Source organism: Botrytis deweyae (assembly GCF_014898535.1).
Source record: "Botrytis deweyae strain B1 chromosome Unknown BDEW_020, whole genome shotgun sequence".
Lineage (NCBI taxonomy): Eukaryota > Fungi > Ascomycota > Leotiomycetes > Helotiales > Sclerotiniaceae > Botrytis > Botrytis deweyae.
The window spans coordinates 356,559-373,025 of NW_024066227.1; the positions used below are offsets into that span (position 1 = coordinate 356,559).

Here is a 16,467-nt window from a genome sequence, read left to right on the forward strand (position 1 = left end):
AGTAGATATATATATAATAAGTAGGTAGGGTAATCAAAAACTAAATGAAAAAATTCATAATCTTAAATCTATTGATAGTTATATTTATAGTAGTATTTTATATTTAGATTTATATGTTATATTATATTTATATTTATATTTATATTTATATTATATTTAATTTATATTTATATTTATATTTATATTTATTATTTATATTATATTTATATTTATATTTATTATTTATATTTATATTTATATTTATATTTATATTTATATTTTAATTTATATTTATATTATATTTTGATATTTTGAATTTTGAATTTTGAATTTTGAATTTGAATTTTGAATTTTGATTTTGATTTTGAATTTTTGAATTTGACTTTGAATCTGCATTTTGAATTTTGCATTTTGAATTTTGAATTTTGACTTTTGCATTTTGAATTTTGAATTTTGCATTTGATTGAATATTTGAATTTTGAATTTCTAAGTTCTGAGTTCTGGATTTCTGGGTTTCTGGATTTCTGGGTTTCTGGATTCTGGATTTCTGGGTTTCTGAATTTTGAATTTCTAGGATTAGATTATTAAGTAAATAAGTAAATAACTCTTAATTACCTATTTAAATAAATAGTTTTATATTAATTAATCTATTCATAGGAGTGTTTCTGTTTCTGTTTTTGTTTTCGAAAGGGAAAAGGGGAAGGGGAAGAGAGGGGAAGGAAAAGGGAGAGAAAAGAAATATTGTATTATTTATGTTATTATATTAAATAAAAAGGAATATCTAGGTATTTATTTATTTATTTATTTATTTATTTATTTATTTATTTATTTATTTATTTATTTATTTATTTATTTATTTATTTATTTATTTATTTGTTTATTTGTTTATTTATTTATTTATTTGTTTATTTATTTATTTGTTTATTTATTTATTTATTTATTTATAATAGTAATATATTCCTTTTTATAAATGATAAAATATTAAATTTAAAAAATTAACTAAAATACAAAAATTTATCGTTTATAGTTTATTATATTATACTATTAATGAGTATGATTATTTAAACTATTCATTATTAATCACTATTATCTATCTATCATTTATCTATCTCTTTACGGCTTTCATCTAACTATCCATCTATAATCTCTCCATCTATCCACCTCCCCACCCATCTCTACTCCCTTTCCACCCTCACTTTTACCCAAAAGCATTTTTAAGCCACTTTTTAAGCTTCATCTACCTACCTAGTATCTATCTTTCGACCAAGTAAAAGCAGAAAGTAGAATTAGGAAATTCAGGTTTAATAATAACATTCATCTCAACGCTGTGATTTCATTCTCCATCATCTCCATCATTTATCTTCTCTCTTCTATTTAACGCCATCGTAACCTCACCATCCAAATCCAAGACCATCGCTCGTTTCGTTTCGACTTCAACTAACCATTAAGATTCGTATCGAATATCTAAACCTAACAATTGCTGCAGCGCTATTTGAACCTCCTCCACGACATGCGAGGATCGTCGAAAAATTCATTACCCATTACCCATCACCCATTCGCTATCTATCATCTATCTTCCATCATTTATCATCTATTACCCATCAAGTACTTTCCATCTATCTATCTCCGGAACGATCCCCCAATCGACAATTTCGCAATCGGTATATCGTCCACGCCCGCTTCTCTCATCGTCTCCACATCCTGCTGTTTCGTGTCGTTAGTTCGATACATCGCTACCCACAATCTCACTGTTGCACTCTGAGATAGCTTGCGAGAACTCACTGTCGTGTTTCCGTTTCCGGTTCCGGTTGCCTGAGATTGGTTTTGTGGTTCTGTCGTACTGTTGGATGTGGATGTAAATGTAGATGTGGATGTCGATGCAACCGAAGGCGACTCTAAATTTGCAGGTGTTGTGAAAGTAGCAAGTGCATTTCTTCTGTGTTGATCTGTGGGATTCTCATAGCCTCTTGGTCGCACATTACCAGAACGTGTTGCGGTACTGTAACTCGAATTCATCGTCACGGCATTATCACTTTCTCGATTTTCATATTCCAGATCGCCTGTAGACATGACATTGGATAATGTGCTTCGGCTACGCACATTTCTCCTCGCGGTAAAGGTATCCAGATTCATAGCTGGATCGGGTAGATGTGGACCCATATCTACCGCCTCATCATCCGCATCTGCATCCTGATTACTTGCAGGCTCGATTGAACGTATCATGTTTCCAAAGTCTCGAAGGGAAGTTGAGGCGGGACGACCCGGTAGTGCGTCCATGGCGTTTCTTCGAGAACTACGGTTCCTTCTGGTGATCCCCTGTATACGAGAGGAATTTGCCGGAATCCGGTGTCTTCGAGGTAGTCTGCTTGCTCGAATTCTGCTGCTTGAATCGAGTCCGGTGACGGCATGTACTACCTCAGATATCGTGGGGGGCTGAGTATCCATGGCATCATCAAATGAGAGGGTATCCATTCCTGGGATGGCGACTGCTTGTGTTTCCTCAGCTAACGTGGGGAGGCGAAAACTCATGGTAACATCATGTGATGAATTCATTCCATACCCCGTAGGGGATAAAGAATTGTTATCTAGCAGCTGTCGTCGTCTGCAAGAACTAGATGAAGCAGAGAAACCAGTAGAATAAACTGTAGTATTCATTGCGCGATCAGATCGGGGTTCAACCAAATCGGGATTTTCAGCTCGCTCGATAGCTCTTCGCTGAAGAAATGATTGTATTTGACGCTGGACAATTGGGTTTGGGGAATTTGAGGGGGTGTCAATTCCTGCAGTATTGTATGTGGTATTTTCGGGAACAGATTCCATGTCGGTATCTTCAGAAGGGCGGGGAATGTGAGAACCTGGAAACGAGGTACCATTGGAATCGGGAGAAGAGGTTGATGACATCTTGAAGAATATCGGATTGGTTGATTTGATTGAGATCAATCGTGGTTTATGTAAAAATAAGGAAAGCTAGATTGAGTAGTAGCTGTGAGGATTGTCTTGGATCGAAAACTTCGAGTTCGTGAGAAAATCGAGTTGAAGAGAAAGTTTAGAATTTCTCGAAACTGAAGTAGACACAGTAGAAGTTGAGATTATAGTGAGGATGAAAAAGTGAATATACTCACTCAAATAGTGTTGAGGTGAAGTTGACACAAATTCTACACCTCAAAGTATCGCTGTACTTTTCATTCAATAGAAAACCACTTTTACCATACCACACAACCTCTTCTTCCCTTCAAAACGTGTTGCAAGGATTCTAATCGTTGGAAAAGAAAATCTATATTGTCTTTTATCCAAAAATTGGAGAAATGAATGAACAGTGAGTGGTATAATGAGCCTATTACAATGATAAGCTGTCCGATCTGAAGTTTCCAGAAAATAAACCTTAGTAACAATGCTGATGAAAATATGCGTATGGATTATTGACTTACAATTCCGTAAACATGGGCAGAAAAAACGAAAGAAATAAGATCACACTTGCTTCAGTCTTTCCTGCACGGTACAATTTCATTTTTGAGGAAAGCGCAGCAAAGTTGAGTATGAAGTTAGGAAGTCGTTCCTACCATATCCACATTCACATATCAGTAACTATTTCGACAGCTTCCCTTTCCCCAAGTCGTGAGTCAAATTCCAATATGTTAGAAAGCTTAGACACGAATGAAAGATTATTTACTACATATCTGTTTTAGTACTGAGATGAATAGCAACCTTAACAACAACAAGATATGATCACAGCTAGAAACGCCACGATCCTAGATACCTATGCAACAAACAGCCTGATTCAAACACGGAATTTGGTTGCACGTCTAATGTTGACCCAGACACCCCTTTGAAAATCCCATTCTGTCTATTTATATCTATACCAAGGATTTTGAAACTTGATAAAAATCTTCAGAAGAAGCAAAAATTTGATAATCTCCAAAGACGGACTTGATGACTCATGTATATGACGATGTATATGCAGATAAAATGAGAATCAATTACGATTTCCAAAAATTCTCACCGGTAGAATAAATCGAAGCTCGAGAAAATAGGGGTATAATCTTATTTTTGTTGCACATCTAATGATATCTTGACACTCGGTTTCGGAAACGATGGTACTCCTTTTCGATTACATTTCTTGCTTTGAAAAATAAACAGATATATTTAAAAAAGGAAAGATTGTATTTCGTGAAGAAATCATAAAGATATAGCAAATCGTTGATTCTGTATCTCTTGTCGAAGTAAAACTTGTGAGTATTCTCACGTATCAACACCGAAATTTGAGTTTGAGCAAGCGAGCGAGCGAGCGAGCGAGCGAGTATTGTTTAGTTGCACATCTGATGACATTCTAGCATTCTAGCTACTCGATTTTAAATGCTCACTAACAACTTTATATTCATCTCAAAGTGTATGGAAAACTTCAGTCATATTCGAAATTATTCGAATTACAGTACAACCAAGTATCGAAGATGCTGATAGGGCGGTTACCTGCTGACAACTCCCCAAAGACGAAATCGATGTGAATCTAGAAACTAGCGCTGAAAACAAGCTTTTCGTTAGTCACTCTATGCTTTGTTCATGTGTGAGGCTCTTCAAGCATAATAATTCGATCAATTCCAATATCGCAATTCCAATTCTTACAAATCTTGAAGGATGGAATTCGAATTGACCAGTACATACCCCCGCAAAATCTTAGTAGCATTGCCTCAAAAATGAGAATAATTTTAGCATTTCTAATTTGGTATACTAACTTTCCCTTGATTTTAGAGCTCTTTATTGGACTTGCACATCGCAGTTTGGGTTTACTAGCAATTAACACTGGATTATGGATGTTGAAGCTGCTGTACGCTTGGTGAGAGAAGAAGGACGACAGAGGGGAACAAGTTAAACAAGTTAAACAATTTCATCAATTCTTTCTACTTCTGCGGTACAGGTAGAAAAATAATAGGCCAGGAAGAATTGATACAATACGAAGCAAACGAAAACGCATAACGATGATACTTTTCGATATCACATCAATAACCAAACACAAAAAACGATGACAAGAGCGACAATTAGAGACACAAATTGTATCCATCTCCTCTGGACCCTTGATAAACAGCTTCATAGCCAAGAATGATAAATCACACAACTTTCCTCAAAAGTACTACCTCCATCAACCATTTACTCGCTCTCCTTAACAATCTGCTCCAACGTCTTCACATAGTCATGAACCTCTTGTGCCCCAGTCAAGGTTATATCTCTCCTCTTACCCTCAACACTAACAACCGGTACACTATCCACACCATTTCCCTCCGCCTCCCTAATCAAATTCTTCACATCCATCAACCCCTCATATTCATCCTCAATGATCTTCTCTGCTTCTCCCTCATCCACTCCCGCTTCCTTACAAGCCGCAAGTAATGTTTCCTTACTACTAGGATGCTTCTCTTCTTGGAAATACATTCGATACAACGCCATGACGATCTTATCCGCTGTCTCCGGACCACCACCTTTCACATCTTCTTGTTGAAAGTGTTGAACAACTCGATGAGCATCAAGAGTATTGGCAACTGTACCACCGAATTTGTAATCTATACCTGCGGATTTCCCATATGCAGTCATCAACTTGATGTACATTTCCATCTTGTCCTCAGAATCTCCGTAACGGGATTTGCGATACCAAGCATGTTTATCTTCGCCTTCTTTGCTGGCTCCGGGATATAATTGATATGGTGAAAACTTGATGGTGAAGTTAACTTTCGAAGCTGCATCTGTTGAACGGACGACACGGAGTGCTATAGCGATTGTCAGTAAATGGAGATGGGTGTATGGACCTGAGTGATTGTGGGGGCGGGGGAAAGGAAGAGACGACGTTGATCATCATCACGTGAGTGCTATCCTTTCCCAATCCATTTCCCATATTTTGGATATTTGGGTATCATTTCAACCGACTTCTAATGGAAGAAAAGCCCAGTTCTTACCTTCATCCAATCTAAGTAACGTTGCTGCAGTTAGTAATCCGTATTCTCAGACTTCCAATAATAGTCCCATGAAATATTGAATATCCTTACCTCTTCTTGGCAAGATAAGTCCTAATTGTGACCAACACGATCAGTCATACTCTTGATCTCGTATTCCATCAAACTGCGCTTGGGTAATCACCCGCATATGCAATGTGCTGATGGTGAAAATGGCAATGAATCAAGAAAAAGGATAGAAAAGGAAGGAATGTAGAGGGTTTACGGAGACGACTTACCATGGACAAATGGTATCAAAGGTAAACGTGATGGTAGAATCGTACATGGTGTTGGCGAGAGTCCTGAATACGAGGTCTGGGGATCTTTTTGGGGCGATGCTACCAAAGTATGTTTGTCGTTGGACCCGAGGTTGTTTTCTATGTGAGAATGGAAAGGTGGGATGGGATGTATTGATTCGAGATGCGAAGATTTGAAATGGAAGTAGTTGTTATATTTTGTAAAGAGGAAATGTTGGGAAAGTTCTTGGGTTGTAGATTATATGATGTGTGTGTAATTCATTGAAATGAAGGGGGCAAATGTAGATATGATGTCGATGTCGATGTCGATGTCGACTGTTCGGTAACTCACGCCATTTCTCAGTCTACTTCAAGAACTACCCCGCGATGAATAAGCGGATCAAAGTCTCGTCGCTAGCCAAACATATTTCATTCCAGCCACACCACTATCTTTCATCATGTTGTACCTACCACCTGTTGATTTTCTTTCCTTTCCCTTCGCTCAACCGACCGACAATCTTTTTCTGAATACCATCGCTACAGAATTCTCAGAATGCCAGATACTGAGCACTTCAAATGCAGTACAACCCTGCGAGCCTGCCAACAAATGGGTTATCAAAATGCCAAGGGATATTTCCATCTACTCATGGCTTGAATTGACCCGTACAATCAACTCATCCGGTATGGATCGATTCAGCATCCAATAAATGGAATGATGATAAGTACGAGGCATTATCCTATACCATGCCACTATTGATGAATCTTCGGCACAACTCGGTGTCTTTTCTCATCTTCCTTGTTCTTTCAATCAATATAGACAAATTGAATTCATGATACGAGAGGGCAAACCGGAGTCTTGCTAGAAACAGTCTCATATCTGAGACAAAAAAAGGTACAAAGGCACGAGGAACCTAGCCCTACAATCGGAAGTACCGAGTCTTGGGTGAGAGGCTTAGCTTTTGGAATCGTTGAGTCGTGAGATATCATCATGTTTGATGACATCTGATTGACTATTTGCCCATCTCTTCTTTTCTTTGCTTACTTAACAAGATATTTCTTATTTTCCTGCCTTTTTGTTCTACTCAGAAAGACCCATGAAATCCCGCATCTTTCCTGCAGGGGATTAATGAACACGATAGAAAAACGCAGGAGCGCCTCGTCTCTTGGTCCCGCCTAAATACATGTATAGTAGGAGGAAAGCTACCGTATTTCCATATTGAGCAATATACACCTGCCAGTCAAGTTGATCAGCAGTTACTTCTTGCCTCCCACGCAATGTCCATATAAAATAAAATCCCCCTCTTTCCCCAAGAAATTCTTATCTCCTCTTACATCAACGTACATATCACTTTCCGAAAGAGATATTAACATAACAAAGCGCATAGTCGCATCGAACCTTACTGTCTGTCGTTAATTTTCAAAGTAAACAAAAACATCAATCATCTACACAATCGTTTTGTCCCACACTCAACACTTACCACAATACCTAGTACTCTTGGAACTCAACTCCGATATCTAGTGGATGAAAGTTTTGGTTACAACGATAATCAATTCATAAAATACTGAATCAAAGATCAAAAACAATGAAGTCGATCGCTACTCTTAGTGCAGCGATTGCTGCTCTTGCTGGTATAAGCAGTGCTCAAGTTACCTAGTCAGTTACCCCTCCAGCCCTAGATCAAGACTACAGATCTTCTGTTCCTTCATCAGGTTCAACTGAATTAACATCACTGCAGTGACTCGACTACTGGAACCTTCTCGTGCCCTATTGCCAATGGTGCTTACTGCGCAAGTTCATCTCTCGGTGGTCCTATTATCATTCGATGTACAAATGGCATTGGTCAACCCGGGAACTGTGATGATAACCTTGCCGGATACTTTCCTTATGGTGTGAACTATTCGCCATGTTGGGAAACTAGTGAGAAGAGTGGTGATGCTGCTTGTTCTAAGAAGTATGTTATTATATCTCATCCTTTTATCTCGTATTATAGCTTCCACCTCTACTCTCATCGGCCATTCTTGAACTCTTTCATTTCATTTCATCTTTGACTATTGATCTTGAATATCACACAACTAACAATTCATAGCTGTATCGTCCAAGGTGCCTCCGGTAACTTCAACGGTACATTTACCCTTCCCAACTGCACACCCATTCCAAACCCCTCCGCTACCTCATCTCTCAACGGTTCAACAACTACAACATCGACCGGTACATCAACGATTATCGAAGGTTCAACAACCGAACTCATAACCTACACTACAACATTCTCTCCTACATCTACCCCAGTAGTTCTTCCACCTGTCACATCACCCACTGACCCAACTACAATCGTAATTCCCCCATTAATCACAGCCCCTACTGTCTCTGCAACTCCTATTATCGACCCATCATCAGGTCTTACCACTGTCATTTTCTCATCCGGTACCGCTGTCAGTACCGCTGTCGGAACTGGTGGCTCGGGAGGAGGTTCGGGTGGTGGATCTGGCGGTGGATCAGGTGGCGGATCTGGCGCTGGTAGCTCTGGAGTCCACAATGGTACAACTAGCGGATCAGGTTCCGGCGGAAGTGCGACTGCTACACCCGTTGGACCAACCAAAACTGCTACTGGAACTGGTGCGCCTGAATATACAGGTGCTGCTAATATTCTCAGTGCAGGTGGTCTCGCAGCAGTGGGTGCTGTGCTTGCTTGGTTTCTTTAAGTGTTTTTATGTTGAGGAAACGGCATGAAATGTGGATGTGAAGGAGATGAGAGATGAATATATGATACACTCCTTATTCCTGATGAAGGTATTTATGAAGATGATGGAGGACTTTTTGGCGATTTCTTACACAGTTTTGGAAGATGGTTTTGGACGACATACATACACACCTATGACGGATACGCATGATATATTATGACTTTACGAGTCGACGACTCTCCTTAATGATAATTTTTTGGCAGCAGGTTATGCGAGAATGAGAAGGTTTAACGATTTGAATGGGTATTCTCTTAATCCAAAGTGGAATGAGATTGGGGTGGGAGTTGTAGTAGGAGTATGAATAGATATGTGAATGTATGTCGTGGAAAGAAGTGAGATAGAAAGTGATTCGGGATTAAGGAAGCGGTATAGTTTATCAACTCAATGATATGATATCACAATGAAAAGTGGATGAAATCTATCTATGCAGTGCGAGGACTAAAGAAGTAGTCATCTTCTATATTCGTTCAACTATGTGCTTCTGCTGCTTGTATGGATAGTGTATTAGGAGAGAATCTGTCTTGCTCATTGTGTGCTATTACTTGATACACGATAAGTATGTAGAAGTTATACATTTTGCGTATAATTGATGAATGGTAGGTATTTGAAATACCAATACATACACATATATATGTGTATATATATATACATATGCACATACATATACACATACATATGCACATACATATGCACATACATATACACATACACATATTCAAAGCTAGGTAGGTAAACTTGGAAGCTACATGGTACGATATATATGATGATACATATAATATACATATAATAATAATACATAACACACACAACAGAACGAATAAAACATAACAAAACACAATGATATCAAAACACAATAATATCCAAAAAAAATCAAGAGTTCCTTTAAGGTTAATCTGCCTATTCATTTATCTATTCATTTATCTATTCATTTATCTATTCATTTATCTATTCATTTATCTATTCATTTATCTATTTATTTATCTATTCACCCACTCATCCATCCATCCATCCATCCAATCAACAAACCAGCTAGCTACCCTAAAATTAACAATTTCAACTTCCACAAGTGTCAAGAGCATAACTTACAGTAGAGTACAGTACAGTATAGTATAGTATAGCTAGCAGACCACCAATCCATTCATCTACCCACCCATCTACCCACCCACAATATCAACCCCCTCACCTCATCTATCAAACTTGAAACTCCCCAACCACGCCCACACCTGCACCCATACCCACTCAACAGCCGGATCAACATAAACATCAAGATCAAAATCATCATCATCATCATCATCATCACCATCAGAGGAAAAAAAAGGTACAAAACATTAATATACATAATTTATTCATCTTATTCATCTCAATGCTATTCATCAATTCCCTATCATTCAATTCCAATCCGTACCCGCTTCCATCCTGTTACAATGTATTGTATTCACCACGACCAGAATCTCCATACAAACAAGCTCCTTCGTGCAAACAAGCTCCCCTACATGCAAACGAGCTTCCTCAAACAAGCTTCCTCCTCCCCACAAATCATCCCCCCCCCCCCCTCCAACCCATCTTTTCTTAATTAAAAAACTCCCAAACTCCCAGTAAATAATTTCGTGAATGAAAGACGTCAAATTAAATTATAGTAGTGTTTATATGCGTATCAATGAATGCGCGGTCCGCCCACAAAAAGGATACTCCAGATTGTTCTAGCTTACAGCCCTGCTGCCACAAGAACGCCTAATCAACTTTCAGTATATCGAATGAAAGGCTTCGGCTAGAGTTATACGATTCGCATTATGCTTTTAAACGAATGAGGTATGTATAGTTGTTTGCGCAGTGGGTATGCATCATGGAAAGACATGTGACAAGAAAAAAATAAGAAAAGAAAAATGCTCCGGCCGACCTCGCTGCTATGCAATAAAGGACAACTTCAAACGAAGGAAAGAAAATTGCAGTGAAGTAATAAAAACTCGTCTATTCGTATAATCCGCTCCTTATGTACCCAATGAGTGGTATGAATGATTTTTTCATTCTCAACACTTTTCGTTTCATACATTACATGATCTATAATGCTCGCCGACTACTCATAGCTGCCGATGCCCCCGCTGATGCTAAATCCTGTTTCGAGCTGACACTTCGTGTGACTCGGGGCAAGCCGCTACTACCAGAAATTGCCACGGTTCCAGTACTTGTACGTTTCGGCCCAGGAGGTCCAGTCAATGTTGTGGCATTGGATTGTCTCCGAGGAGGAAGAGCTTTACTTGGACTTGTCCCAGCTGCGGGTGGCCGAACAGATGAACCACTCTTGTAAGCAGGTGGTTCTGGAAGGGGTCTATTGGAAGCAGGTGCAGCGGTGGTATTGTGTCGCTTTATTGGCGAGTCGATTCGAGTATTGATACGAGGTGGAGCAGCTGCCTTTTGACCAGTGATAAATTCATGCCTAACAGCTTCATCAGGCTTCAGACGCTTTTCAGGATCCCACCTGAGACAACGTGCCAAGAAGTCAAGGAAAACTTCGTCATCGCACTTGATGGTTTGCTGAAGAGATCTCGAGGATGGTCGACGTCTGCGTCCCTTTGAAGATACCGTGAGGCGTGGTTTTCCGAGAGAGTCAAAGAAAAGCTTTTTGCGAGTACTTTTTTCAATCAAATGCTTTTCCGGCGGACCAAACACTTCCATGATGCAGGCGAGTTGTTCCTGTTCGTTTTCACCAGGAAAGATGGGCACTCCAGTAAAAAGCTCCGCCAAGATACATCCAAGACTCCACATATCTATCGGCATACCATATGTCATACCAAGGATAACTTCAGGCGATCGATAAAATCGGGATTGAATGTACGTATATACCTTCTCGTTCTCGAAGCAACTTGACCCAAAGTCAATAACCTTAATCTCTGAATGAAGAGGGTGTGCGAGAAGAATATTTTCGGGTTTCAAATCACAATGAATGACTTTCTTTGATTTCAAAAGCAACAAACTGCTAAGCATTTGCTTTGTAAATCGTCGAACGATCTTGAGCGAGAACCCCCTAAAAGAATGAGCTTTGATGAGCTCATAGAGATTCATATCTAAAAGTTCAGTAGAGATACAAAGATGACCACGGAAGTAGAAGCTTTGAACAAAGTTGACCATGCTGTGCTTGTTTTTGGGATCCTACAAATGTTAGCAGCTTACTAGTAGGGTGGAGCGATGGAAATGACATACCCATTCGCGCAACTTTTGGAGGATGTTAACCTCTACCAAAGCTTGCTGATGGAATCGCTTCTTGTTCCGGATGATCTTGATAGCTACTAATCCTCCAGTCTTGTGATCAATACATCTTACGACTTGACCAAAACTTCCCTTACCAAGAACATCGATAATTTCATAACGATATGAGAGATGATCTCCAGTGGCAATTTGATAATCCCCTCTTTCATCATCGTACCCGAAATTGGCCGCATCGGATTGAAGTTGACCAACATGTTTGGCTGCACTAGATGTCCCACAAAAGTAAATGTCCTTGTAATCGACAATTTCCCCTTTCTCGTAAATGTTGAGATGCGAGACAAGTTTGAGAGCCTGTTGAGGGTTCGCTCGATCCTTAGGAGTAGCACGTTTTCTTAGAGCATCTAATTGACGAGCTGCTGTCTCTGTTTCCTTTCGTTTATTGCCGAGTTTCTTCATCTCCTCTTCCGCCAGAAGATCATCCTTGTCCAATTCCGATGTCCAGTGATCTTGATGTCTAATACTAGTACTAGAGGCCTTTGGATTGAGCATTCTATGCATAACAGAAGACGTAGTTCGAGAAGTCGCGGTTGGGATATTTCTCTCAGAAGCCATAGAGTCAGTTGATGTCTCTTTCTTCGGACTGTTTCGATTCAACCCCCAGCTATCACTCTTTGTTCTGTCATGACCCGTAATCATATTAAGGCTCGAAACTGAGCTCTTCCTTCGACTGGAATTGAGATAAGTAGTAGTAGTGGTTGACTTGACCGAAGGACTAGGACTGGGAATTTCTTTGTTGTTGCTACTCATATTGTTCATGGTAGAAGAAGCAGGCAATCTAGGCGGTGGCATATTATCATGTTTTGGCGGAGGAGGTGGTTGGTTGGCTTCTCTTCCGCCTGTTGCTTGAGCATTGCTGGCGGCGTTCTTCGATCCAGATCGCTTCCAACCAAGACTCAACTTTCTTCGCAACGAGGTTGTTGAAGATGGTGTTGGGGGTTCTTCCGGACTTGAGACTTCCGCAGGAGTATCTGTTTTAGCTAATCTATTCACCTTCAAGGCACGTGGCCCAGTCAATCTTGCCGGCTTGTTTTCAGTCGTCGAAGTGTCCATTGTAGTGAAATCACCACTAGTTTTGGACCGAGGCATGAGATGCTGGCCAGCGTTGTTCTTGGGAAGAGATGAGGATAGATATGGGGAGGTTTCCCTAGGCGGTGGTGGACGGTTAGCTATAGGTATGGGCTTCGTCCCACTGTTACTTCCAAATACTTGCGAAGATTCCGTAGGTCTATGATGGATAGAACTATTGCTCCGCATTTTAGGCGTATGGTGCTCCGGTTTGTCTTCGTTACGACGGGAAAAGAACGAGGTCTTGGAAGCTGTCATGGGTGAACTTGGGGTCTTTGTATTTGTCCGCTTAGGCGGAGGTGTAATGGCACCATTTGGTAAAGGCTCAGGGTTGGATATGGCCGCAGCCTTTGCAGCAGTAGGAGCGCTTAATGGTAACAAATTCAAGGGTGGCAGACGAAGTGGTTGAAGGTTCTTTTTCTTGGGAGTCGCAGTATTTTGCTTTTGCTGTTCAAGATCTGAATTCGAGCTAGGTGGCGCATGCCTCGACCTCTTTGGCTCTCGTTCAATCTTGGTTGGTTCACGTGCAGAGTTCCTACCAGAAATGCTATTTGTTGAAGTACTGTTAATACTACTAGCATCAAACGGCATGCTTGATTTCCTCTTGGCGAAAAATGGAGTTTCGATAGGAGAATCTTTGGGGGATTCATACGCTTTGGGTATCGCAGGAACTGGCGGAACATCTTCCTCCTCATTATTACCAGCTGAGCTATGAACATTTCGTGACTTGGGTGTTGGTAACCTTGATGTCGTGGGGGCAAGTGACGACACTCGAGGCTGTAAGGAACCTGTAGTATTTCGAGATGTGTTACAGCTTGAACTCGACGCAGCTGAAATAGCAGAATTGTACTTACGGTTACTATCCGGAGTAGTTCGAGATGATGAAGGTGTGGGCACCTTTCGAGGTAACATTGAAGGGGACCTTGAAGACCCTCGAGGAGTAAATGCCGGATACGAGTCAGGCTGTGGAGTTGGCGGTGTACCTGGCGAAACAGTAGGATTTCCTTGATGAGTCGATAATCGTTTGGCTCTTCGAGTATCTGTAGGGCTGATGGTTCTAGCCCCAAGTCCACTTGCATGGGAAGTACCTGGCAAGACTGACATCCGCTTCGAGGTTGATGATGGTGTGGTTGCAGGTATCCCTGTTCCGCTGGGCCTTCCTGGTGACTTTGTAGCAAGGGATGATGACCTACTGTGGTCTGGTGTGCCAGGCTGAATAGAAACCTGGGGTTGCCCTTTACTCGGAGGTTGCAATGATTTAGTTTTAGCTGCTCTCGAGGCAGTGGTACCTCTTGCTCCATCCATATAACTTGGAACTCCTGTACTGTTCAATCTTGCAGATGCATTGGCAGCATCCGACAATGATTGTAATGATGTACTTGGAGCAAGACTCGGACGTCGTCTTTGTGTGGCCCCTGCCTTGCTTGAGCTATCCGACTCAGCACCTCCTACAGATCTGCGCGGTATTCTAGCAGCAGGCGCATTGGAGGCAGCACTTCCAGATATCGGAGGATATTGATTTCGTCGAGTTCGAACGGCTAGAGGAGCAGATGGCGGGTCCATATTCCCCGATGCAGTTGAAGAAGCTGTTGAAGATATGCTACCTTGACGATTGCTCACACTCTGCCTACGTTGAAAAGAGGAGGTTCTCGCGGGTCGTGGTCCAGACACTCCACGCGCAGAACCTATTCCTCGCCCATTGTTCATGGATGCTTTAATTTCCCCCATTGAAGGCTTCTCTCTCGGCATTGAATCTCCCCCACCTGTTGCCGGATATTGTGCTGTGAGCTGTAGTTCATTGGAGATGCTAGTCTGCAGGTCGTCAAAACTGGGAGAAGGCAAAAAGTCGTAAGAAGCCGAATTATCGTCGTTGTGACCTCCAAATGTAAATAGGGTATGATTGTTTCGTTGTGGAGCATGCAGTGTCGGCTCTGTCCCAGCTATCAGACGCGAACCTCCTGTGCCTACACTGGGAGGATAATTCTCAGAAATCCTTCTGTTCAAAGTATCAGTAAATATGAGCGCCTCGAATGGCTCCCCTCTTGAAGGTTGGGAATCTTACTGTCTTGTGGGTGAAAGGTCGGGTCGTGGACCTGAAGGAGCCCTCTGTTCCCGAATCATGAATAAGGAACTAAAGTCACTGGGGGAAGCCAGCGACAGAAATTAATGTCGAGTAAAGGATTTTGCTTTTCCTTGAGCTCAGTCCGTTTAAGGGCCGAGTTTGTCGATGGACTATCTCATTTCAAATGGCCGTCGTAGGGTATAACTAGTAAACAGGGAAGTCGTTGTAAATGGGAACCCAGTAAAATGCAGAGGAAAGCTATCGGTAACAGTGTCTCTCGAGAGTCAAGATCTAATTTTTTTTCCTTCTCCACAGAAATAAAGCGCGTCAATTGATGTGATGGTATCCTCTTTTTGGATTCGAAGATTGGAAGATATCTCGAGGAATGGCTCGTGGATTGTGTTTAGTGGTGAAATGAAGGTAGCGGTGGATGTTGTATTGTATTGTATTTTTTTTTATTGTATGGAGAGTCAGTCTCTCTGAGGCTGCAGATAGACTAAGAGAAGTTGAACAATATTTTGGGGATGGATTGCAAGCCTGTACCTGTACGTTCCCGTTACTGGTTACTGGTACTGCGAATGGGATAAAAGCTTGATGTTTCCCGTACCTTTTCGAGAGTCGAGGTGGCTCAGGGAAGTCAGGTCAGGGTGGTAAGGGTTGGGGGGTTTATGATCAAGGTCTTTGCCGTTGCCTATAGAAACAAAAAGTGGATCTAGATTCTGGATGGAGTTGAGTGAGAGTGAGTGAGGGAGTTGGTGACTGAGTGATTGACTGTACTTGGAGACTGGGGACTGGGCGACTGAATGACTGGAAGACTGGATGACTGACTGGGCGACAGGAAGACTAGAAGACTAGAAGACTGAGGTCCTTTTCTTTTGGTACCGTTATGTTTATGTACGAGTAGTATGTGAGTATGTGAGTATGTGAGTATGTGAGCAGTATGTAAGTATGTGAGCAGTATGTACGAGTAGTATGTGAGCAGTATGTACGAGTAGTATGTACAGTATCTCAGCATGTACCATGTACGCAGGAAGGGCACTCTCTTTTCTTTTTGCTACGATACATGTAACAAGATGACTTTTGAACCTATCAAAATTGGAATCGATGCAACAATAAAATCGCAAAATCATCAAAATCATCAAAA

At 40.9% G+C, this 16,467-nt stretch overlaps 4 protein-coding genes across 4 annotated transcripts; 1 reads left to right on the plus strand and 3 right to left on the minus strand.

Moving 5' to 3' along the window:
• Positions 1 to 1,599: 1,599 nt before the first annotated feature.
• Positions 1,600 to 2,880, minus strand: EAE98_008034 (uncharacterized protein; the record flags this gene model as incomplete). The annotated part of the gene is made up of 2 exons (XM_038955657.1): positions 1,600 to 1,683; positions 1,762 to 2,880. The coding sequence occupies 2 exons, from the start codon at positions 2,878 to 2,880 to the stop codon at positions 1,600 to 1,602; spliced, it is 1,203 nt and encodes a 400-aa protein (XP_038807951.1).
• A 2,241-nt stretch (positions 2,881 to 5,121) lies between these two features.
• On the minus strand, positions 5,122 to 6,243 carry EAE98_008035 (uncharacterized protein; the record flags this gene model as incomplete). The annotated part of the gene is made up of 4 exons (XM_038955658.1): positions 5,122 to 5,735; positions 5,922 to 5,932; positions 6,012 to 6,032; positions 6,197 to 6,243. The coding sequence occupies 4 exons, from the start codon at positions 6,241 to 6,243 to the stop codon at positions 5,122 to 5,124; spliced, it is 693 nt and encodes a 230-aa protein (XP_038807952.1).
• A 1,533-nt stretch (positions 6,244 to 7,776) lies between these two features.
• EAE98_008036 (uncharacterized protein) lies at positions 7,777 to 8,893 on the plus strand (the record flags this gene model as incomplete). The annotated part of the gene is made up of 3 exons (XM_038955659.1): positions 7,777 to 7,847; positions 7,930 to 8,145; positions 8,281 to 8,893. 3 exons carry the CDS (start codon positions 7,777 to 7,779, stop codon positions 8,891 to 8,893), a joined length of 900 nt encoding a protein of 299 aa, XP_038807953.1.
• A 1,601-nt stretch (positions 8,894 to 10,494) lies between these two features.
• EAE98_008037 (uncharacterized protein) lies at positions 10,495 to 15,954 on the minus strand. Its single transcript, XM_038955660.1, has 3 exons — positions 15,324 to 15,954; positions 12,131 to 15,257; positions 10,495 to 12,079 (listed from the first exon to the last, which is right to left on the minus strand). Exons 1-3 carry the CDS (start codon positions 15,380 to 15,382, stop codon positions 10,991 to 10,993), a joined length of 4,275 nt encoding a protein of 1,424 aa, XP_038807954.1. The 5' UTR covers positions 15,383 to 15,954; the 3' UTR covers positions 10,495 to 10,990.
• Positions 15,955 to 16,467: the final 513 nt, after the last annotated feature.